At 41.2% G+C, this 26,232-nt stretch overlaps 1 protein-coding gene across 5 annotated transcripts in view; it reads left to right on the plus strand.

The window, feature by feature from the left end:
• PHACTR4 (phosphatase and actin regulator 4) overlaps positions 1 to 26,232 on the plus strand; it is a 111,350-nt gene that overhangs the window by 48,844 nt on the left and 36,274 nt on the right. The window contains exon 1 of one of the 5 annotated variants that reach the window (XM_068269262.1): positions 9,041 to 9,358. The exons of 3 other annotated variants lie outside the window; for them this stretch is intronic. In XM_068269262.1, the coding sequence (XP_068125363.1) occupies positions 9,313 to 9,358 (46 nt within the window). In that variant the 5' untranslated portion in view covers positions 9,041 to 9,312. Of the gene's footprint in view, positions 1 to 9,040; positions 9,359 to 26,232 lie in introns of those variants that run through there. One more of the 5 variants, XM_068269258.1, reaches the window with a different exon arrangement.

The raw sequence follows: 26,232 nt of genomic DNA on the forward strand, positions 1-26,232 counted from the left end.
ATGAAAAGGTAATTTTAATAACATAAAATTACAAAATGTTCTGCATATTGGGAATGTAGAATATCTAGCAATATGTTTAAATGGTAGTGAGGCTGGACTTGAATGGATGTTTGTTACTCTAACACGCAACAATGGCTGAACGGATTTGAATAAAATTTGCTCACACGTAGTACATTACCTGGAGTAACATATAGGATACTTTTTATCCCCGTCACCAAAAAGTAGGCGAAGACTAATACAAATTGGGTGCAGCCAACACCAGCCAAATACATACCCAGGCAACGCTGGGTCATCAGTGGGTGGAGACAAATACAAATTTCACTTGGAAGAATATAAACTGCAGCCATTCTTAGGCTCCCTGCACACTGCAAATCTGTTTTGCAATTCCGATTTTCCCTGAATGCAATCAACAGGAAAACAGAGGAAAAAACGCAGCATGCAGTAAAGATTAAGAATCCGATGTAAAAAAAGATTAAAAATCGGAGTCGCATGCAGTGTGCAGGGAGCCTTACACTGTTTATGGTAGGGTTCTCAAACTTTGCACAGTTGGTCACTGGGTGAATGGGATTCAAATTCAGAAAAGGGGGTACGGCCACAGCCAATCAGATTTGTTTCATTTCAATGCAAATTATTGATGCCAAAGACCAGAAAGCTCACACATTAGGTCATTGAGTAATTGTGTGTTAGGGTTAGAAAAAGTGGGCTGAGCCAACACCAGCCAAATACATACCTGGGCAATACCGGGCAGTGTGTGTGTGTGTGTGTGTGTGTGTGTGTGTGTGTGTGTGTGTGTGTGTGTGTGTGTGTGTACACGGTGGCGTAGTGGTTAGCTCTCTCGCCTTGCAGCGCTGGGTCCCTGGTTCGAATCCCAGCCAGGGCACTATCTGCAAAGAGTTTGTATGTTCTCTCCGTGTCTGCGTGGGTTTCCTCCGGGCACTCCGGTTTCCTCCCACATTCCAAAAACATACGGATAAGTTAATTGGCTCCCGCTAAAATTGGCCCTAGACTACAGTACTTACACTACATAATATAGACATATGGCAATAGTAGGGATTAGATTGTGAGCTCCTTTGAGGGACAGTTAGTGACAAGATATATATATACATTGTACAGCGCTGCGTAATATGTCGGCGCTATATAAATACTAAATAATAATAATAATATTATACAGTGGTGTGAAAAACTATTTGCCCCCTTCCTGATTTCTTATTCTATTGCATGTTTGTCACACTTAAATGTTTCTGCTCATCAAAAACCGTTAGCTATTAGTCAAAGATAACATAATTGAACACAAAATGCAGTTTTAAATGATGGTTTTTATTATTTAGTGAGAAAAAAAACCTCCAAATCTACATGGCCCTGTGTGAAAAAGTGATTGCCCCCCTTGTTAAAAAAATAACTTAACTGTGGTTTATCACACCTGAGTTCAATTTCTGTAGTCACCCCCAGGCCTGATTACTGCCACACCTGTTTCAATCAAGAAATCACTTAACTAGGAGCTATCTGACACAGAGAAGTAGACCAAAAGCACCTCAAAAGCTAGACATCATGCCAAGATCCAAAGAAATTCAGGAACAAATGAGAACAAAGTACTGTAATTGAGATCTATCAGTCTGGTAAAGGTTATAAAGCCTTGGGACTCCAGCGAACCACAGTGAGAGCCATTATCCACAAATGGCAAAAACATGGAACAGTGATGAACCTTCCCAGGAGTGGCTGGCCGACCAAAATTACCCCAAGAGCGCAGAGAAAACTCATCCGAGAGGCCACAAAAGACCCCAGGACAACATCTAAAGAACTGCAGGCCTCACTTGCCTCAATTAAGGTCATTGTTCACGACTCCACCATAAGAAAGAGACTGGGCAAAAATGGTCTGCATGGCAGATATCCAAGGCACAAACCACTTTTAAGCAAAAAGAACATTAAGGCTCGTCTCAATTTTGCTAAAAAAAATCTCAATGATTGGCAAGACGTTTGGGAAAATACCTTGTGGACCGACGAGACAAAAGTTGAACTTTTTGGAAGGTGCGTGTCCCGTTACATCTGGCGTAGAAGTAACACAGCATTTCAGCAAAAGAACATCATACCAACAGTAAAATATGGTGGTGGTAGTGTGATGGTCTGGGGTTGTTTTGCTGCTTCAGGACCTGGAAGGCTTGCTGTGATAGATGGAACCATGAATTTTACTGTCTACCAAAAAATCCTGAAGGAGAATGTCCGGCCATCTGTTCGTCAACTCAAGCTGAAGCGATCTTAGGTGCTGCAGCAGGACAATGACCCAAAACACACCAGCAAATCCCACCTCTGAATGGCTGAAGAAAAACAAAATGAAGACTTTGGAGTGGCCTAGTCAAAGTCCTGACCTGAATCCTATTGAGATGTTGTGGCATGACCTTAAAAAGGCGGTTCATGCTAAAAAAAACCCTCAAATAAATCTGAATTACAACAATTCTGCAAAGATTTGTGGGCCAAAATTCCTCCAGAGCGCTGTAAAAGACTCGTTGCAAGTTATCGCAGACGCTTGATTGCAGTTATTGCTGCTAAGGGTGGCCCAACCTGTTATTAGGTTCAGGGGGCAATTTCTTTTTCACACAGGGCCATGTAGGTTTTGAGTTATTTTTCTCACTAAATAATAAAAACCATCATTTAAAACTGCATTTTGTGTTCAATTATGTTATCTTTGACTAATAGTTAACGGTTTTTGATGAGCAGAAACATTTAAGTGTGACAAACATGCAAAAGAATAAGAAATCAGGAAGGGGGCAAATAGTTTTTCACACCACTGTAAATGTATAAAATACAAGTGTCCCTGCGTCAGTGCTTTTGCGCTACTGCGCATGTCCTGCAGCGGCACAGCCGTTGGGACAGGACGCAGGAGACGGGCCGGGTGCACGCGGGGGTAGTGAAAGACCTAGAGCCCGTTAGGTCAGCTAGTATATATATATATATATATATATAATATAAATACACAGTAGCAAGAAAAAGTATGTGAAACCTTTGAAATTATATGGATTTCTGCACAAATTGTTCGTAAAATGTAATTTGATCTTCACCTAAGTTACAACAATTGACAGTCACAGTCTGCTTAACCACTTTACCCCCGCCCGTACGAATTTCTCCGTCCCTTTTTCCATCCTTTAACCCCCAGGGAGGGAGAAATCCGTACTTTCCGCGCTACCGTCGCTGCCCGCACTCCCGCTCACTCTAGCGCGCACTCCCGCCGGTAAAAACGCCGCTCGTCCAGAGATCAATGAACGGGAAAAATCCATTCCCGTTCGTTGATCTAAGCCCCGCAATGATCCACTACTGCTCCGCTGAGCAGCGCGAGCATTGTGAAAAAAAAAAAAAACTCTCAGCCTCCTAGTATTTCCTGCAAGGGTCCGGAAGGACGCTTGCAGGTTGTATTAAACAAAAAGTTACTGTTGCCATCTTGTGGCCAAATAGTAAATTACACCCTAAACATATTTTACATAGAAATAAATTAGTGTTACACAAAAAATTACCTCCTTACCTCCCACACTCCCCAATTTTTTTTTTTTTTGTAATTAAAAAAATAATTTACAATTAAAAAAAAATACATAAATAGTTACTTTTAGGGACTGAACTTTTTAAAGATTTATGTCAAGAGGGTATAAGACTGTTACTTTATAAACTATGGGCTTGTAATTAGGGATGGACGCAAAACTAAAAAAAAATGCACCTTTATTTCCAATTAAAATATTGGCGCCAAACATTGTGATAGGGACATAAATTAAACGGTTTTATAACCGGGACAAATAGGCAAATACATTTAATGGGTTTTAATTACAGTAGCATGCATTATTTAAAAACTATAAAGGGCGAAAACTGAAAAATAAAAATTTTTTCCCACACTTTTTCCTATTTCCCATTAAAACACATTTAGAATAAAATAATTCTTGGCATAATGTCCCACCTAAAGAAAGCCTAATTGGTGGCGAAAAAAACAAGATATAGTTCATTTTATTGTGATAAGTAATGATAAAGTTATAGACGAATGAATGGAAGGAGCGCTGAAATGTGAAAATTGCTCTGGTGGTCAAGGGGTAAAACCCCTCAGTTGGGAAGTGGTTAATCTAATACCATACAAATAAATAAATGTTTCCATGTTTTTATTGAACACACCATGTAAACATTCACCGTGCAGGTGGAAAAGTTATGTGAACCCTTGGATTTAATAACTGGTGGCAGCAATAACTTGAACCAAACATTTCCTGTAGTTGCAGATCAGACGTGCACAATGGTCAGGAGTAATTCTTCACCATTCCTCTTCACAGAACTGTTTCAGTTCAGCAATATTCTTGGGATGTTTGGTGTAAATTGGTTTCTTGAGGTCATGTCACAGCATCTTAATCGGGTTCAAGTCAGGACTCTGACTGGGCCACTCCAGAAGGCGTGTCTTCTTCTATTTCAGCCATTCTGTTGTTGATTTACTTCTATGCTTTGGGTTGGTGTCCTGTTGCAACACCCATCTTCTGCTGAGCTTCAGCTGGTGGACAGATGGCTTTAAGTTCTCATGCAAAATGTCTTAAACTTAGAAATTCATTTTTCCTTCCATGACCGCAATCCGTCTAGGTCCTGGCGCAGCAAAGCAGCCCCAAACCATACTTCACAGTTGGGATAAGGTTTTGAAGCTGCCATGTTTTTTTTCCTTCTAAGCAATACAAGTTGCCTGGCAGCCCTGTTGGTCCATTTAGCTGCAGTAGTGTCCAAATCACACCAGAAACAAGCATGCAGCTAATCTTGTCAGATTTGACAAAAATGTCAGAAACCCTTCATCTGCTGCATGCTTGTTCAGGGTCTTAAGCTTCAAGTATTGGAGACAAAGGATCAGAATGATAGTCCGATAACTGGCATTGCTTAAAGAGAACCTGATCTGAAAATAAAAAGTCAAAATAACCATACCCAGGTCATGCGTACCTCCCGTGTAGTCTACTACTCAATCTCTTTCTCCTCTCCTGCGTCCCGTTTGTCCACTGTGATCAATGGATTTCTCCATCCTCCATTTTGAAAATGGCCGTCACCCCATAACAGCTTCCTGGTCAGCACACTGTTAAACTGTAATATTACCCACTTGAGCCATAGGGAAACATGGACATTACCTTGCACATTCAGTTGTAAAAGACAGCTGCTGATATATAACTGACAGCAACTGATATATTTTAGTTCTGACAAAATATTGTCAGAACTGGAAGGGTTCACTGTAAGAAGAAAATGGTGAGCCTCTGAGAGGAACTGACGGTGAGGTTAGTATGTAATATTAATTTGCAGCTACGTTATGTGTATATTTTAAAAAAAAATTTCCTCACTTCAGGTTCCCTTTAAAAGGAAATAAACATGGCAGCCTCCATATATCTCTCACTAAAGTTGTTCTGTGATTGTCTATTGTTGTGACTTAAATGAAGAGCGGATCACACTTTATGACCAATTTTGACTCTCTCTCTCTCTCTCTCTCTCTCTCTCTCTCTCTCTCTCTCTCTCTCTCTCTCTCTCTCTCTCTCTCTCTCTCTCTCTCTCTCTCTCAAAGTTTTCAAATTTAAATGTACAAAATAAACAAATGTATAGTCTACAAATGTAAACTCTCTCCACATATGCCACACAGTCAAAATGAACCAGTTTAACATGAGCTGTGATTACCATATACAAATAAGGAAAAATCTTCCAATAATCTCTGTAGGTGACCAACTAGGCTACTTAATAACCTCTATGGGAATAACTTACAAATAACTTCTCACCACTCCCGAGCCCAGAAGCGAGAGTGATTCTGTTTTTCATCTAGACATTCTATATTTCTTCCAGCCACAAGAGAGCAATGTAGCGCAACAAACACTGTAGACTTAGAAACCAGGACAGAACTTGCTGCGTTTCTTTAAACAAGTAGTACACCTGGAGGACATGTTACCTGCACAAAAGAGGAATTCAAAATATGAAGAAATCCATTTTCAGAACGGTCACATGCTGAAGCATTATTAAAATATGAAATCTCTGCGGCCTCATTCACACCTAAAATCGAAAATGCAAGCGTTTTGCGTTTTTGTGCGCTTCCCCCCCCCCCCCCCCCCCTGGCACTCTGCGTGCTGCGTTTCTGGTAAAAGCGCTTTTCTAAGCGCTTTTCCAGAGCAGTTTTGTAATTCACTCCCTGACGTAAGTCAGGAAGTGAACTCTTTGACCCAGAAAAGAATAAATACGATGTATTTATTATCAAAAACGTGAACGCAATCGCCGCATAAAGCGGTTTTGTGAGCGTTTATCACTCTTCCTATACGTTCCATTATAGTAAAAACGCCCCAAAAATGGTACAGGCACTGCTTTGCTGAATACACAGCGCATGAACCGCGCTGAGATGAACCTTCTCATAGGGATTAATTGCACCAGCATTTTGTGGGTAATTTTAAATTATTGCCTGTGCTGCTTGAAAAAAGGCCGGAAACGCTCCTAGTGTGAGCCCTGCCAGTGTTTTTAAGTTTTTTATGACTTCATGCGCATCATGTTTTTTGATTTGTAATATAGTATTTAAGGCTAGATTCACAGTGGGAAGTTGCATAACGCACGTGTTATAATGACTGAACTGCAATGGAGACTGACCATAGACTTTAATACAAAGCTTCATGCAACAAGTTAGAATAACGTGATTCATTACAGTACAGTACTGTGAACAGCCCCATAGAATTGTATAGACAGTGAGTTGACATGCAGATTTATTCTGCAACACAACTGACCAAATGTGAACAGGGCCTCAAAAGTATTTTCCACAGAAAATGCCATGATTTTCTTGTTGCTTTAGTCCTGAAGGAGTGATTGTTGTGTGTGCTGTTTCAGCATGTGCTTCCCCATTGTAAAAATAAGGTGTAGTACTTGGAAAGAATAGCTCATACAATGAGAGTATGGATCATGTCACCGAGGGAAGGGCAGGCCCCAAATTACACATGCAGTGACTCACTGAGAACCCTTTGTGCCAACTTGTGTTCTGTGAAACGTAAGGGATGTGTTTGGTGCTCTGGAGACAGAAAGGATAAAATATGCAGGTGTTGCTGCTTTTGTGTTCCTTTCCAAAATGCTCTCTGTTATTTACCCAAATATTGCATCCTTATGTGCTTCCTGGACATTTCAGTTAAAGACTATGAATTTTTTTCTAACTGTCCTAATAACATACCTTCAATAGCCCCAAAACTCCCCTCCATATTTGGGTCATGCGACTGTAACCTTCAAGTGGACAGCTACAATGGTCCTGGGCTGGTCACTTTAGGTCTGATTGTGCTGTCCTAGTGCAGTGCTCCTTCCACACTATGCAACACTAATCTAGCAATTCTTTGTCATTCACCACAGCTACCCCATTCTGATAAATAGATTTATTTTTATTTTTATTTTTTTACTTAAAGGACACATGAACTGACCACCAAACTGCTCAAATATATCAGTGTGTGCATTATGTGGTCCTAATACGTATAGGACTCAGTTTGCTGGGTTTCCCTCTGTTGCGGTGCTCCATTCGGGGGGCTCTGTGCTCCCTGGTTGTCAATGCTCCTACCCGGTTGTGTATTGCGCTGTGGCTGGGAGCAATTCGTGCATTCACACTTCTAACCACGGATAACCAGAGAGTGCAGAGTCCATTTGCCTGGCTCCAGTCGGAGCCACAAATAGGTGGCAGAGCAGCGCAACAGAGAGCAGCCCAGCCAGCAGGGGGTCTTTAAAAGTATCAGGACCCATAATGCACACACTGACCTATTCTCGAGCAGTTTGGGGGTCAGTTTAAGTGCCCTTAATTGCCTCCTCACTCCCACTCCCCCCACATTGTTGCCTTCTTGTGTGCCTGCCTCTCCATCTTTAACTGTCCCTTGTATGTCTGTCTCGTTCTCATCACTGCTACACTTTTGATGGTCAACCTGCAGAAAAAACAACACCATGAAGGAGGAGGTGAAGCAGCACTGTCTGTGACTCGTGACCGTCACTTGTACTTGCGTTCTGCCTCCACAGTCTTACTTTCTCTTTCTTGGTCTATTAGCACCCGCACCCTCATGTGACACCACCTTATGATGATGTTAGTCTGCCAGAGATACGAATGGATGGAGGGTCCTGTTCATCCCTGCGCTGCCTGGCCGGCTGAGTGTTTTTTTTGTTTTGTTTTTTGTTAGGTTGATAATGGTCTGCCCACTCGCCCTGACATTGAATTGCCAGGCACATCTATGGGCCCCTGCATGCCCCTGGGCCCAGTGCGGGTAATGGTTACACCACAGAGTTTTTCGTTTAAAGGCAATAGATTTATATTGGTAGAATATTCCATCTTTTCCAATTGAGTTTTAGGACTAGACCTGTTGACATAAGAGAACTGAAAAATGTCAAATAATATTCATGGCAGGCAACTAACCTGCTCCTGCAGGACACCTGAAATGTGCCCTCTCCTGACATCTTACTCCGACCTGAGTCCCAACTTTAAACCCAGAACTCCTTCCATTGACCTCCATTATCATGCTCAGATTGGTCCCTTAAATCAAACTCTACAGTATCAAAATCATCTATGTCAAACATGCAGCACCAAAACACACTTCAGTGATATGGAACTAGTCTTTTAATCTTTAGAAAGTGAATGGCATTTACTGTAAATGGCTAAGCCCTTTACTAAATGAAGTGGTAGAATCTGTTGAACATAATTATAGGTAGAGGGAGAATGTATTATTATAGGATATTGTAAAGTGGGTTACAAAGGACTAGAGAATGCCGTTATCTTGAATGGTGGTGACAATGGCAAGGAGCCGGTAGATGAAGTGAATCGTAATGCGGAGTTATATTTAGAGATGTTACCGGGAGCAGATCAGAAATGGAGGTTTGTTAGAGGAAACAGTATTACAGAAATGTGAAGCATTGTGGGGAGTGGCTGAAAAGACAGGAGCTATGCAGGTTTCACATGAAGGCGTTCAACTCATTATTAATCTCAGCAACTCCCCAGATGTTTTATAAGAGCTGCCGTCCTCCCCTCACATTTCAGAATCTCAATTCTCAATCTAGCTGGTGTTTCAGCTGAAGGAAGTAGTGATAATTACAGCTAGAATTCAGTTAATCCTGTTTGTTGCAGGGGAAGGGTGGGGAAAGAGTTAAGAGGACGGCATTGGTGTTAAATTCCCAGTGTATGTGTATCTCAGTATCTCAGTTGGGTTTTGTACTCGGCAATATTAAGCAAGGCTTTTTTTCCCTGATATTTGCCCCTGCTTGGGGGAGTTCAACAGGTTTATGTACATCCCCTGTTTAGCCTTAAAGGGGAACCCTTGAGCTTTCTTAAAGGATATTCAGACAACACCAATGGGGCGAGCATTTTTTTCCCGGCCTAAAATCCCGGCCATACGGGGTGAGTACATATGGAAGGGGGAGTACTAACCTCTGTTGATACTATATTTATTCAGCTACTGTTATACTTTTGAGATCCGTTGTAGACTACATGCGGTGCTTTCAGTGTCAGTTTAATTATTGTGATATTAAATGCTGAGTTGCTCAAATACTTTACATTCCTAATATTTGTTTTTTATCACAATAAGCAAGTTAAACTAACACATTCATATTTGTGTGCATAATCTGAGATACTGGCATATTGGAGGTTTGTATCGCTAGTCGTAGACTTTGATTTCTGTATACAAGGTTTGTAAAAATCTGTGAATTTACTAGTACCTTTTCTAGGCTTTATATTTTACTTGAGCATTATTTGTTAAAATGGGTGCCATGTTGGAGTAGTGGTTAGCGAATTTGCATTGCTGCGCTGGGTCCCCAAATATGGGCCAGGACATGGTCTGTCTAAATGGACTTTGTATGTTCTCCTTGTGCGGGTTGTCTTCCTTACTCCAAAAATGTACAGAAAATGTAATTGGCTTCCCCAAAAGTTGGCCTCAGACTATGACGGGGATTGGCTTGTGAGTCCCTAAACTGGAAAGGTAGTGACAAGACTACAGTATATGCTGTGTACAGTGCTGCAGAAGATGTCAATGCTTTATGAATACTAAATGGCTGAACTAATCTTGCCTAATCCAATAACTCCCTGCCTCTATATAGCCAGTCTTCCATTAGGGACTGTTTACACTGAACAGTGCGTGCAGGAGCATGATTTCATGTATGCTTTTACTGACACACAGCATACATGGAAGCTTACGTTAAAACATGTCCACAATGTTACACAACCCGACAGTAAATCCCATGCGGTGTCGGCTAAATTGTTTTTGGACCCGTTACAGCTCAAAGTGCGTGAACATCCTCGGTACTGTGAACGGTAACCTAAAAGTCAACGTACTTTCATGTTAACGTGCACCGCACTACTATGTGTTCAACTCACTAAGACCTATTCGGTAAAAAATAGCTTGGTAAAATACTGCATTCAGTATTTTAGACCCCAAATTCACTGAGATGTTTGCACACATGTGAATAGGTAATTTACTGGGAAAAAAATGCATCACTGTTTACTAAGATCTGTTTGAAAAAAAGTAGAAGTTTTACCAGCTGTGGAGTAGGTCTCGATAGCAAGCTGTGTTCTGCTACGGTGATGTACCCCCACTTCTGGCCACCAGAGTTACAAGTGGTCTACCTAAAGCATGATCCATTCCTGCTGCTGTCCTATGACGGCGTAAAACATAAAAGGCATCCCGGTTCCCACTTTAGATCTGCATTCTTATTCTAATCCCTCTGATTCTTTGTATCTGTCTTTCCCTGACCATGTCTAAAGGGTTACAGGGAAACCCCTATGGATGTGCCCTGCTTCTTGCAACACGTTTTGTTTATTTTCTGATGTCCCAGCCTGCAGTACATCGTTACCAGTTGTTGAATGAGTATTTAGATGAGGTGGCTCCTCCTATTAGCTGGCTCCTTTGCCTTTCCATTTTACCGAATGGCCGTTTGTTAGTTACTGACCACTCCAGACTGGAAGAAAAATACTGAACACCTCACTTGTTTTACAGAATGCTTTAATCTTTGTGAATTGACATTTATTGAGGTATTTACTATGCAAATCGGTAATTTACCATTATAATACTTATTCTAATTTTCCATGCAGTAATGGCCATAGTGAAATGATTTTTTACAAGAGGTTTAGTAAAATCAGCTGTTTTTCGCTTTACTGAATACAGTAAGGCTGTCAGCAAGCAGGAACAGTAGTAGCAGTAGGCAAGCCCAGCAATAATTTTTTTTATGATCATCTAAATAGTTTTATTTCAGTATATTGAACATTGGCCACAATTAACTAAGCTCATCTCCTGTCTATAATAACGATTCTGTGCTGATTTTACTTTTATCACCATGGTGATAAAGCATGTAGTATTCACTAAACAATTTAACTTATACAAACCTTAAAAGGATTCTGTCCTTAAGTTAAGGTTTCAATCTTTAAAATAACGACAGAATTCTAAAGGATGTTAATTCACAGAGGGAGATGCAACTGATTGCAACTGTAAAGTGTGTGAGGAATTATCACCAGACCCGAGCTGTCATTAAGTGGAGTGTTATTGCAAACTGACTGCAAAAGTGAAGCATTCTGAGCTGTCTGCTTTATTTATTACTAGTTTATGCAGAATGGTACTCTGTATAGAGAGAAATATACACTGCAGGCATTCCAATATTGCACAGACCGGGGATCCGCGGAGAAAAGAGTCAAATCATACAGTTAATAAACCCAATCAATAAACCTAAACTTAGAACATGTTTTAAGTATGCACCATGCCAACGAAGTTGAATATAGAATAATAAAAAATGAGGATTGGCTCTTGGGTGCATACAAAAAACTCCTATTTATTAATCCAAAACACACACATATACAAATATATCTGAAAATCACTAAATTAAACCTTACAACTCACAGATAAAAATGTGTCATTCAACACACTTTATGACCTAACGGAGGCTGCAGTCCTCCAAAAAACCGCAAAGTCACTAATGCTGGTATATTTATAAAAGATAGTTAGTTGAAAAAACAGCAGAAAAAACATAATAGCAGCAGATTGTTATTGCACATTCCCACAAGGCTGAGTGAACATTAGCAGCAGCAAAGCAGAGCGTAGAGAGATCCACAAATGTTAGCAGCAGCTGACATGCTTAGCATTAGTTGATATTGAGTAGTGAAGCCCAGCAAGATAACAAGGATCAACGAATGACTCCAGATCTCCAGCAGTTTCAAAGAGGCAGTACTGTCATCCAGACAAGCGATCTCTGAATTCCTCTATATATTCCACAATCCCACTCGCAGATTGGAAGAGGAGTACAAGCAGTTAATATCACCAGGTTCCACAAAACTCTTTCAAGGAGATTAGATCAAAGTAGAACATGCTGAGTAGTGTATTTGCCAAGCATCATTTCCATATAGATCATTTCCATATAGGTCATACAGGCTCTGCATATAGTTCATAGCACTTAGGGTAGTTGTATCCAGCAATTCAATCATCTATAGTTACCAGTCCTTAGCGGTATGGGTCATAGAGAGTGATGAATAAATGACACAACGCCACAATTCACGACATGTTTCGCTGACCGCTCCGTCAGCCTCCTCAGGTGATAGCGCAAAAGATAAGTTCCTCCATGTGTAACGCCGTATCCGTCTTATGCCGCCGAAGCAGCCCTCCTCCCCGTCTCCCCTGTACAAGCAGCCAATCAGTAAGTCCGCAGGCGGTGCGCGACGTCATATCCGGGTCTCCCTTGCACCAATCAGATGGGAAGCGGATACAAGACGTCCTATGTGTCAAGGCAGCGTCCAATAAGTCCGCCCACCATGACAACTACCGCCCGCTGCTCACAGAACTGGGGATCTCGGAAACCGCCCTGGGGCGGAACTCAGAGGCTGTCAGGCCAAACGCCCAGCAACTGATGGCATAATGCCGCTGCTGGGCGTGATTGATGCTCAGCAGAGGGGAGAAACCAAAGGAGCAATAGGGCATCAAAAAAAGGGGGGGACCTCAACCAAACATAACATCAATCCTCCTGTAGCGCACGCCACATAAAAAACGCACATATACATATATAGATACATGTGCACATATGTGCGCAAAAGCGGCATGCAAAAATCAAAATCAATACTTATAAAAGGGTGAGAAAGGTGCATCCCACACACTGTATATATATTACATAAGTAAAAAACTACTCATATTCCTAAATATAGTAGGGTGTAATAAAGCACCACTACTGACATGCTCAGATCAAACAAAAGGGGAGAACATCGTATCACCACAACTGCCAAAAAAGGGGGGCAGGAAAGCGATCAGGCAGGAACAGAGGCAAAGGGGAGGGAGAAAGAGAGGCAAGAAAAGAGGGTTGGGGTATGTCTAAATCAACAGGGGGGCAAAAATACTGCGTAATGCACTGCATCATTTAAACCCTTTCCCTGAGTGGCATTTAATTCAAAAATCCACCTTAGTTCCCGCTGAAGCAACTGTCGATCAATATCACCTCCCCTGATATGGGGGTGAATCCTATCCAATCCTACAAAGCGGACACAATCCACATTGCCGCCGCGTGCTAAGTTAACATGCCGGGATATAGATGACTTGAAATTGCACCCCCTAATATCGGCAGTATGTTCTTTAATACGTTCCTTAAATTCGCGGTATGTCTTTCCAATGTAAAAACACCCACATATACATGTAAGAAGATAAATTACAGCTTTAGTATTACAGTTAACGAAATGTCTCAATTTCCATCTACGTCCACCAGTGAGTACAATTTCCGATCCCACCTCCAAATATCTACAGTAGGCACAGCCCCCACAGCTATATGTGCCCACTACACTGCAATGCTTGGACCTCAATTTACGTTCAAAATGGCTATTTGTCATTAAATCTCTCAGAGTTCTTGCACGTCGGTAGGTGATCTTAGGTTTATCTGATATCAGTCCTCTGACTGATGGGTCGCTAATAAGCACTTGCCAGTGTTTATGCAGGATTCTCTGAATAGCAGATTCCTGATTATTAAAACGGGTGATCAGACGAACTCCTTCCTGTGATCCGGCGGAATGGTGAAGACATTCACTCATATTGGTCACATCATTTTTTGGTAGCAATAAATCCGTACGTGTAGTGCTTTTTGCCCTTTTATATGCCTTTTTTAACCATTTGTCTTTATATCCTCTCTCCCGAAATCGAGAGCGCAAAATCTTAGCCTCCCTTTCAAAGTCCTTTTCAGTAGAACAATTACGACGTATTCTTAGGTATTGACCCGTCGGAATTCCTCGTACGGTATGTTGGGGATGTCGACTGTCGGCTCTCAGGAAGGAGTTCGTAGCAGTTTCCTTGCGGTATAACTGTGTGCAAATGTAACCCTCCGCATCCAAATTGATTTTTAGATCCAAGAATGGTACAGTGGCAGAATCGCAAGTCATTGTAAATCTCAAATTATATGTATTATTGTTCAATGTCACAACAAAATCCTCTAACAACTCCATCCCCCCAGTCCAGAAAATCAAGATATTGTCAATGTACCTGTGCCACGAAACAATGTGGCACAGGTACATGACCAAAGAATCATCCCCAAAAATATGGCGTTCCCACTCCCCCAGGTACAGGTTCACCAGCGAGGGCGCACAGGTGGTGCCCATCGCCGCGCCCTGCACCTGGAGGTAATGGCACCCATCAAACATAAAAACGTTATTCTCGAGAATGAAGGATAACAAATCCACAAGGAACCGATTGTGACCCTCCTCCCTAATATCCATCTCTGACAAAAACCTACTCACTGCCTCAACTCCCCTTGCCTGTGGTATACTTGATTATAGGGCCTCCACATCCAAGGCCACTAAGAGAGAACCAGGGGGCAACTGCAAACCCTCCAGAATGGTCAACAAATGTGTTGTATCCTTCACATATGAGGGTAATCTATGAACATGCGGCTGCAAAAAATAATCTACATACCTACTAATATTTTCAGTTAAAGCACCACAGCCCGATACAATCGGGCACCTGGTGGTTTGTGTAAACATTTATGAACCTTGGGTAATGCAAAAAACGTGGGAGTAATTGGATCATCAATTTTTAGATATCTTCCCACGTTAGCATCAATGGTTCCAAGCCCAGCCGCCTCATCAATCAATGAAAATAGTGCCCGCTGGTTCTCAATGACCCTGGATGGGGAGACCCGACGGTAACACTCCCTATTGCTCAAGATTCTATGACACATGTATAGGTACTGTTCCACCGTCATTACAACCAGGTTTGTAAGGTTTAATTTAGTGTTTTTCAGATATATTTGTATATGTGTGTGTTTTGGATTAATAAATAGGAGTTTTTTGTATGCACCCAGGAGCCAATCCTCATTTTTTATTCTATACACTGCAGGCACACAGAGAGAATGGGAAAGAGAGATGGGGTGTGTGTGTGTGTGTGTATTACACACACACACACACACACACACACACACACACACACACACACACACACACACACACACACACACACACACACACACACACACACACACACACACACACACACACACACACACACACCCACACACACACACACACACACACCCCGCAGCCTCTTTCTCTCCTTTCCTAGCAGCAGGAGTAATCGTCCTGGCAGCAGGAGAGGTGGAGCTACATTCATGCCTGCATGTGTTCCTCCCCTCTTTATCTACTGCATGTGAGAATAACTACGGAGATGATAATTTAAGGACTGGAGTGATAAGACAACACTTTCGCTGTAAAAGCTTATCACTACATGTTAATAAGGCAAGCTTCTTTAGTGAATTAACACTTAAAATACTGATTGATGTGTGGTGATAAGTTTTCACGTGCCTTATTATCACTAGTACGATCTTGGTGAATTATGGCCAATGTCTTTACTGGGACATGGCCAACTGGGCCATATTTGTTTTTTTTTCTTTGTTACGTTGCCTTCAAATAAGTTAACGTTAAAGAGGAACTTTAACCAAGGATTGAACTTCATTCCAATCAGTAGCTGATGCCCCTTTCCCATGAGAAATTTTTACCTGTGTGGCTGAAATTGTGGTGCAATCCCTTCCACAGTGTGATATCTTGACCATGGTCCTGAAAGTTTGTAGGAAATAACGACTTTTCCAACTGCCAAGCAAGCAACATCTCCCTTTGTGCACATTGTTAGTGGGTGTGTTTATAGATAATGGCAGTTGGTGCTACCTACCGTGTTTCCCCGAAAGTAGGACATCCTCTTAAAGAGAAACTCCGACCAAGATTTGAACCTTATCCCAATCAGTAGCTGATACCCCCTTTTACATGAGAAATATATTCCTTTTCACAAACAGACCATCAGGGGGCGCTGTATGACTGATATTGTGGTGAAACCCCTCCCACAAGAAGCTATGAGTACCGAGGTACTTCTGGCAGTTTCCTGTCTGTGAACCCTGTTACATTGTGGGAAATAGCTGTTTATAGCTGTTTCCAACTGCCAAAACAGCAAGCAGCAGCTACATCACTTGCTAGCAGAAAAAATGTCACCATGTAATAAATGTCAGAATATAAATCAGGGATTTAAAATATTTTACAATGGGCAAACACTGACTAAATCATTTATACATAATTATTGTAAAAATTAAGCACTTTTTTTATTACATTATTTTTACTGGAGTTCCTCTTTAAAGTAAGACCTAGTATATATTTCGAGGCTGCTCGGTCAGTAAAAAAGAATCAAAGGTATTGTCAATGTGTACATTTAAAATGGGTGCCATGAATGTGGGCACTGGATTTAGCTGCAAGTAGAATATCGGTATATTACCCATATTCTACGATAGTTCAGTAGGGGTTATTCGAATAGTAAAATATCAGTAATTTTTACTGATATTTTAATTCCTTTTTTCGTATATGCTTTTCTCCTGTCGGACTCAAAGTGCTTGCGAGACAGCCACTAGAGTGCACTCAGGCAGTAGCAGTGTTAGGGAGTCTTGCTCAAAGAACTCCTTACTGAATAGGTGCTGGCTTAGGCTAGGGCCACACTAGCTCCGGGTGCGGGACGCATCCGCGGTCCGGGCTCCGATTGTCAAAAACCGGAACGCAAACGGATCCGTGCTGCCTGTTTTGCAGCATACGTTCTGGATCCGTTTGCGTGTTCTTTTTTTTTTTTTTTTTTTTTTGCTAGAGGGGGTAGCAGCCAGGACGGGGGGGCTGCGGGGAAAGCGGCGGCCAGGGAGGTCACACCCCCCCTCCCTTGCTCACCTGGGTGCCCCCCGTCCCCGCTCCCCCTCCAGCTCGCACATAATGTAATAAATTGTACCTAAGGAGGAAGTTCGGCGAGCCGGGCACTTCCGCCCACACCGCTCGAGTCACTTCCTGCATTGCCGCCCTCTGTATTTCAGTAGGCGGCATCGCAGGAAGTGACTCGAGCGGTGTGGGCGGAAGTGCCTGGCTCGCCGGACCTCCTTAAGTACAATTTATTACATTATGGGCGAGCGGGGACGGGGGGCACCCAGGTGAGCGAGGGGGGGTGTGACCCCCCCTGGCCGCCGCTTTCCCCGCAGCCCCCCCGTCCTGGCTGCTACCCCCTCCAGCATGGTGGCCCCATCCTTCACCAAGGGACACTGGAAACTGATCCGTTTCCAGTGTCTCAAAATGTCAGTGAAGAGGGAGGCCCATTTCTCCATTGATTTTCACTACCCGTACGTGTATACGGGTCCGTGAAAAATGCTGCAAGTCCGGACTCTGCGTTCCGGGTTTAAAAACTTATTCCGCGGGTCGCACGCAGATACGTTTTTAACTTGAGTGTGTACTGTTCCTATTTTTAACATTAGTATCTGTGGCTCAGTTTTTTGTCCGGGACAAAAAACGTAGCTACGGATACGTTTTTAAAGCAAGTGTGAACTAGCCCTTACTGAATAGTAAGAACCGAGACCCAGGTCTCCTACGTCAGAGGCAGAGCCCTTAACCATTACACTATCCAGCCGCTGCTTTTTGCTATAAGTTCCAATGCTTAACGCCCAGTGCTCACGGTTAGAGTAAAAATGACAGTCCAAATACTATTATCTTCCTTTCAGCACACTGACACCTTTAAATTTAGGAAGACAGCATATCGGAGTGCAGATGTATATGCATCAAAACTTGCAAATTATGCGGTCCTGGGGCTGCCGCCGCATCCACTGTTGTTGCTCCTTTTAAAAACCATCCAGAGACCTCAAATAGAAGGGTACTCTCATGTGTAAAACTATCTTTAATAGTTAACAGCACTAAACAGCACTAAAACCAATGCAAATACATAAAATTATCTTCTAAAACAGCATATCAACTACGGCTTGTACCAGCTACCATCAGCTCACTTCCTCGTACACGTCCAGTGCAACTCCCCAAGCTCTGCCCTACCGGTTTCATCAGCAATGTGACTCATCAGGGGCTATTTTGCTATAGCCTAACTTAACCTTACTCTCACAGAGCCCTCTCTCTCTTACAATTCCTGAACCTAACCACCTCCCTCCCTGATGACTGACCCCAACAACTTCCCTCCCCATATGCCTCACACTAAAACCTTACCTGTCACAGTAAGTCATTTTTGGTTTTGGAAATAGAATTAGATATCCTAGAATGTAAGCTTCCTTCAAGGCATTCCTTAATGGGCACTATTCCTACTTAACTGTAAAAGTGGACAAAATATTCATATTTGTTGGTGCTGCACCTTTTTTGGAGGTCTCAATGTCTTTATGATCTTGACATTTCCAAGGGACAGGACCAGCTTAACCACTATCTGCCAACAAGCTTTTCTTTTGTCTCCATTCATTATATATTCATCCCTTCCACTCCTTTAAATCGGAACCGGGATGAAAAACTAACGATAACAAGTAACTTGTCTATATCTTATCTAAAGTGTAGATAGTTTACACAGCAAATTTAGCTGCAAACAGCTTCAATAGAATATGATTATTTCTTCCTGTGATACAATGACAGCAGCCATGTTGTTTGTAAACATTACACAGAGGCAAGCTTATCAGCATCTTGAGCAAAAAAGCCTAGTCCCCTTTCCTCCTCCCTACTCCCCTCTGCCTCTGAAATCTCTGGCTAGTAATACCTCCCCCTCCTCCTGCCCAAACTGAGCTCCCATGAGCCCTTGCTACTGTCTGAAAATGCCAAGGCTCTCTGAAAATCTGTGGGTGGGCGAGGCTTGTTTAGTTTATAGGGAATTAAGTATTAAAACAAAAACTATTTGGCTTGAAGAATGCCCTATAAACAATAGGAAAGGAACACAATTATGCAATGAGTCAAAGTTGATCTCGGATCCACTTTAATCTTAGTCATTCATTTGCAGCCTGGTGCCCCACAGGGATCCTGTAGAGAATTGATGTTACTTGAGAAGAAGCACATTAGGTTTTAATCCTTAAAGATATTAGTGGCTGATACATCATGACCTTTTGAAAGTCATGGTGAGAGTTGGGATGGCAATGGCTCTGTGACAGGTATAGGAAGATCCCCCTTCATCAAGGACAGTTAAAGGGTTTAAAATGAGTGAGACAGCTAAAGAGAATGTTTAAAGCTATTATTATTACTTATGTATATAGCACCAACCTCTTTTGTGGAGCTGCACAACAGCATACAGGGTGTAACCATACAAAATCAACAATAGAACAGTTAACCTCCCTGGCAGTGCATTTCTGTCTGGATTTATGGGTCTAAAAGCGGTACAGTTTTTTTCAAGAATTTTAGGCCTCCAATAACTCCGAAATATATCAGAATAAAAGCCTGGTAGACACTCTGCATATAAATAAAAGATTGGAACACAAAATTGTTGAATTTATTACATTTATGAATAAACTTAAAACATTGTGAAACTGTACAAGATAAGAAAGGTGTGTGTGTGTGTGTGTGTGTGTGTGTGTGTGTGTGTGTGTGTGTGTGTGTGTGTGTGTGTGTGTGTGTGTGTGTGTGTGTGTGTGTGTGTGTGTGTGTGTGTGTGTGTGTGTGTGTGTGTGTGTGTGTGTGTGTGTGTGTGTGTGTGTGTGTGTGTGTGTGTGTGTGTGTGTGTGTGTGTGTGTGTGTGTGTGTGTGTGTGTGTGTGTGTGTGTTTTGGGGTGTTAATACAAGACAGTGGTGGATTACCGCTGGTGCCGTGAATAAATCATCTGCAGATTTTTACATAGGAGTGTGAAGTATGCACATGTATTACAAAGCATTGTGAGACAAATGGGGAAGAGAACCTTGGCCAAAAGGCCTCACAGTCTAATGCTAGGTACACACAATGATATCTGGCAGATTCACTGTCAAATCGATTTCCAAGATGTCCAATCTGATTTTCGATTAATTTTCCATAGGAGTGAACGGAAAATAAATTGGAAATCAGATCATACCTGTTGTAAATAATTGATCTGACAGTAAATCTGCCAGAAAATCTCATCGTGTGTACCTAGCATGATGGTTTGAGGGATAGGGCAGTAGGTAAAGGGGAGCTGTGTATGAGATGGTAAAAATGGTGGTCAGTGGCCAAAGTGTCCTAGGTAGGAGAGTATGCTTGCCTGAAGAGGTGAGTTTTCCTATTGCGCTTAAAAAGAGTGTGAGTGAGTGACGGATGTGTTGAGGGAGAGTATTCCAGAGGAGGGGAGAGGACTGAGAGAAGTCTTGTAAGCTGGTATGAAAAGAGGTGATTTTAGAAGAATACAGGGGAATATTGTTAGTCGAGAGAGAATGCGTGTAGGTTGGTATCTGGAAACAAGTTTATTTAGATGGAAGGAGCTAGGTTTTGGGGAGCTTTGTAGCTGAGAGTAAAGGTGCGTACACACGCACTACAGCAGCCAACGACGCGTCCGTCGGCACCTCCCGCTGGGCGGACTTTCAGCAGACAGTAGTGTGTGTGTACGCACTGTCGGCGGACTGATAAGGCTGTTCCTGAACCATCCGCCCGCCATGCTGTGTTATAACTGTGCTTCACAGAGACATATTGCCCCACAGAGGCATTTCAGCAAGCTCATCTTTGCGATTCAGCACCTCATTCATTTCAAGCCTATCCGCTTAGCATGTTTATGTATCATAATTACTGGCCTTTTTATGTGACCAGGAACTCTAAATATGCAAACAGCCTGCTTTTATACATATGCTGCCATCATTTTTTCATACTTTGACGCAGGCGCCTCAAAGTTCACTCAAGAAAATATATCTCGGCTGGCTGGCTACATGAAAGTTGAGTCGAAAAGTCTTATAAAGAGCAATCAGAATCAGAATTCCTTTATTTCGCCAAGCACGGGTGAGCCGTGCCCGGAATTGGATTTGGCACATTGATGGCATAGAAAGAGTCAAAAACAGACAAGAGTAGTACAACAGAGCAAGAGTAGTACAACAGAACATGATTAATACAACAAGACATGAGAATACACATTTGTGGTAGGGACCAGTAGTGTTAATGGGCTTGATCTGTGCAAAATATACCTAATCTGGCTATAGAATTCTGACACATTAAATCAAGATGTAATGAAATCAAGATGTAAAAATAATAATAGGAGATATAGAAAGAAAGTTTAATGACCTAGATGATTTAAGGTTATAATATTGTTCTTATAAGGTTAGTTATTCCAGTGACCAATAGAAGTAGAGTCATTCAATTAATCTTTTCCTGGTTGGACTTGATGTTTTTCTGGTTGGACTTGATAGACAAATTTCTTTTTACAACCAAACTAACTATGTAACAACTTTTTATTTTATATGTATTAGAGAATTTATATTAAAATCCTCGGTTTACGTTTCTTATCCCACCACCTTTAATTTAAGATTTGGGTCATTTATTAAGAGTTATGGGATATGAAATCTAAGAATAGGCTTATCCTAGTTAATGTATAAGCCAGTTGGAGGCCTAAACACATCTACAGTTGTGTTCAAAATTATTCAACCCCCACTGAAATTGAGTGTTTTGGCCAGTGTGACGTTGATTTTGATCATTTCAGTCATCTTGTTTACAATTAAATCAAAGAGGCACTTGTAAGTCAGACAAATATAACATAACATTTATAATGAAATGACCACAAATGTATTTTCTGTGCGCACATAATTATCAGTTTTATTCAACCTCCAAGTGACATTCATTCTTAGTACTTGCAGCGATCTACGGGTATCTTAACCCATTCTTCATGGGCAAAGTCAATGTCAAACTGGTCAAAACACTCAATTTCAGTGGGGGTTGAATAATTATGAACATAACTGTATTTTATTCATTCAGCCACTTTTTACTTATTGCTTCTTAATGCTTCCCCATTTAAGTCCATTATTGTCTTAATATTCAAAAATGTGGTACAATGTTAATCTTGTGCAATGTACAGTATGTGTGCTTGGAGCAGCCTTTCAAGGATGTGTACTTTTGCCCTGGATGTGTGCGTGTAGCAGTTTTAAAAGCCAAGGTCTGTGATCTAATGGAGCAGTTCACAATGCTGAATAGCATTGCCACTGATAATGTGGAGCTTGGTGCTCACCAAACAGGTGGTTGCTGAGGCCATTAAAAAGGCAGGCCACAACAGGAGCAAGATGCACAGGTTGCTGGAATGGTCTTGGTTAGAAGAAGGTATAGGAGGTAAAGTATAAATTAGGCAAGTCTTGACTTTGCACACCCTAATACATTTACCTTTTTGCATGATAATAGGGTGCTGATTTTTGGCATTGTTGCTGCAGCAGCATATGTACTATAGCGGCCAGGAAATGACTGATGGGAATGCCAGGGCAGAACAGGCCAAACTGGTGCTGGTGGTAGGGAACATGATCATCAGGCTGGCAGACAGGGTAGTCTATTGAAGGCATTGTAAATGCCATAAAGTATGTTGGCTAAATATTTTTTTGTGTGTGTGTGTGCAGAGGAGGAGCCAACTGACACATGGGTATCAATGACAAAGCTAGTGAAAGGTGACGGGCTCCAAATAAGATTTCAGGAATTTAAAACATAAATTTAAATGAAAGTCCTCAGAAATACTGCCAGTGACGTATGCTACACCTGAGAGGCAGAAAGAGCTTAGGGATGTAAATAAACAAACAGGTGAATGGAAGTTCCCAAATAGATTAATTAAACATTTAAGGAGCATAAGAAACTAACATAGTGAGTGCCTCTTAGTTCAGTTTTGGGCAGTGCACTACAGGAAGTACATTGAAGCTTTAGAACAGGTGTAAAAATGGGCAATAGTGGAATCAGACAATGGGCAACTAGCGTAATCAAAGGCATAGACGGCCTCAATTGCCAATAAAGATTTTACAAACTGGGCTTATTTAGCTTGAAACTTGACAATATCTTACAACTTGAAATATCTGTATATTGTGCCAATAAAGTTTTATTACCTAACTGTTTACATAGGGCTCTTCTCAGTAATAGTGGTTAATAGACATAGGCCTCAATTCACTAAGATCATGCTGGAGATAATAAGGCAAGAGATAACTTACCTCCACATAGTGAGAGAGTTATTTTATCTCTTCATGCCTTACGTTACCTCTTCTGTAGTTAATTTACCTCCTCTGTAGTTAATTTACCTCCTCTGTAGTTAATTTACCTCCTCTGTAGTTAATTTACCTCCTCTGTAGTTAATTTACCTCCTCTGTAGTTAATTTACCTCCTCTGTAGTTAATTTACCTCCTCTGTAGTTAATTTACCTCCTCTGTAGTTATTTTCACACGCAGTTAATAAACAGCTTGTATTTAACTGTGGAGTTATTTTAAGGATTGAAGAGTTAACTTAAAGACAGAAGAGTTAACTTTAGGTTTGCCTGAGGTAAAATGTTTCCAGAATACTACATGCCTTATCACCATGGTGATAACTCTAGAAGAGTTATTAAAGACAGGAGATATGCTTAGTGAATTGAGGCCATAGTCAGTGTGATGCAAATAATTCTGATTTGATTCAGGATTTTGTATCCAAATTTATGCAGCTTGAAAATGGACCAATAAATCCTGAATCCCCTCTGAATGATTTCCATCTCATTGACCTCATCCTTAGGATGTAGAATGTCTTTCATTATAGCATGGTCTATATAGCTCATAATTACCGGTATACATACAGATTGTTTGTTAAACCATCTCATATGCATTCTGAACCTCTGCTGTTGACTCTGGCACAAATATTGCCAAGCAAGATAAAACAAATGTCGGGCCCCAGATCTGGTGCAAATGGCTCCGATATGCAACTTGAAGTGACCCTATATAAAATAACAGAGTAACCAAGCAGCTCAGGGTGACCCAAACTATAAGGAATGTATAGGGGGATAAAAGGAACCAAAAAGCCCTCCTACTTGCTTGGCTTAACAAGGGCGAAAAGGGATAATTTGCATATTTAGTGGTAGTGCATTGTGTTCACTTATAGCTGAATTATTGCAAATTTCCTTCTGTTTTAAGAAGGCAATTACACCAAGCTTTGCTTTTTTAGTAGGAGGGCTTTTTGGTTCCTTTTATCCCCCTATACATTCCTAGTAGTTTGGGTCACCCTGAGCTGCATGGTTACTCTGTTGGACTGGTCCAAGCCCTATTTCATACAGCCTTATCAATCCCTGCCATGTACTGATGAGGATCAAAAGTCCGAAACAGGCTGTCTACATGTGGGTTTGATATGGCTGTGTAAAACTTAAAGCTATAGGCTTGCTATATACCAGCGGTTCTGGATGCTTGCTTGGCTTAACAAGGGCGGAAAGGGATAATTTGCCTATTTAGTGGTAGTGCATTGTGAGTAACCACAAATGTTCAGTTATAGCTGAATTATTGCAAATTTCCTTCTGTTTTAAGAAGGCAATTACACCAAGCTATATAAAATAAAGAATTGTATGTGTAGTATGGATACCGTAATTCATAGAACATTAGTACCATATTTTTATTTTTTGTTACACAGCGTTTTTTATAACCTTGCATCATTCTATAATATTTACAGTTTACAAACTACACTCTGTATTTTAAACTATGAAATAGAGCAGAGCTAATGACCCTTTGAACTTTCCTGCAGTAAAACATTAAACAAACAAGAAACAATGAGAGACCGGATGAGATAAGTGCTTCAGAAAACAGCACTGTAGCCAACCAAGCTTGGTCGGAGAGCTCAGATAACCTTTTTTTGCATAGATAACTAGAAATAAGTGTCTTGACTCTTCCTGAACTGTAAACAGTATGAGACTCATATCTGTGCTACAATTGTTATATTTCTTAGCTGTACTACACATAGAAATCATTATATCATAAGTTTATTTTCACTTCCGATTCCCTTTAAAGCACACCTGAAGTGAGAACAATATGGAAGCTTCCATGTTTCCTTTCAAACCATAGCAGTTACTCAGCACTCGTTTTCTCAGACGTCTGTCAGTTACAAACCCAAATGCACCCTTTGACCAGTCAACAGCACTTATTTTCTCTGGTTGTAACGTGGGTAAGAAATGTGCGAATGGCAACAGGGTGAACATTTTGCATGTTGACACCTTTTTATATGTTTTCAACATGTAACATTGATTTTTGAAGGCCACGCTGGTGACAAACTTACTAGCAAATGGATGTCAACTGCTATAAAACTAATAAGGTACATTTAAAAAAACAAACAAAAGAAAATACATACCAGTTACCTGGCTGTTCTACTAATCTTTCAGTCATCTGTAGTGTCTGAATCACACATCTGAAATAAGCATGTAGCTAATCCAATCAGTCTTCAGTTTTAAACGTGTGTGCATGAGGATCAGCAAGACAGCCAGGCAACTGGTATTGTTCTAAAGGAAATAAATGTCAGCCTCAATATCCCTCTCACTTAAAGTCTCCTTTAAACTTCATTTTCTTTTGTATCTTGTGACTTGAAATCCATTTTGGAAAATGCATTTTGAAATTTTGAAAATGAAACTGTATCAAAGACAGCTTAAACTGGTTTAACAAAGTGCCATGGTTTCCACAGGAACACATCTGACAGGTTCTGCACAACTCCCAACCTCGGACACCCACAGATAACACGTTAACCCTGATTTTATATTATTATTAGATCTTTGTATTGGTTTGCTATTACAGGGTTAAATCCACTAATTAAGTGCTGTATACTCCCTTCATTGTGTAATAAATAGGGACTAATATCCATTGCACAATGAAATTGCCAGCCAGGAATATGATTCCAGATACGGTAATTGTAATACTGCTTTACGTCTAAACTTTGTGTTCACTTTGCTTAATGTGCCAAGAAAAAACCTGCCATGTTTATAATCACATATATCCTTCTATAAGTTAAGTATTCATATTTTGTCATCACTTTGTAATTTTGGGTCTTTATTTATATCCTTTATGGCCCATACACACGGGCTACAACTGTTGCCGCAACCACGTGGCACATGCGTGTTGCGGCG

The sequence above is a fragment of the Hyperolius riggenbachi genome, chromosome 2 (assembly GCF_040937935.1).
Source record: "Hyperolius riggenbachi isolate aHypRig1 chromosome 2, aHypRig1.pri, whole genome shotgun sequence".
Classification (NCBI taxonomy): domain Eukaryota; kingdom Metazoa; phylum Chordata; class Amphibia; order Anura; family Hyperoliidae; genus Hyperolius; species Hyperolius riggenbachi.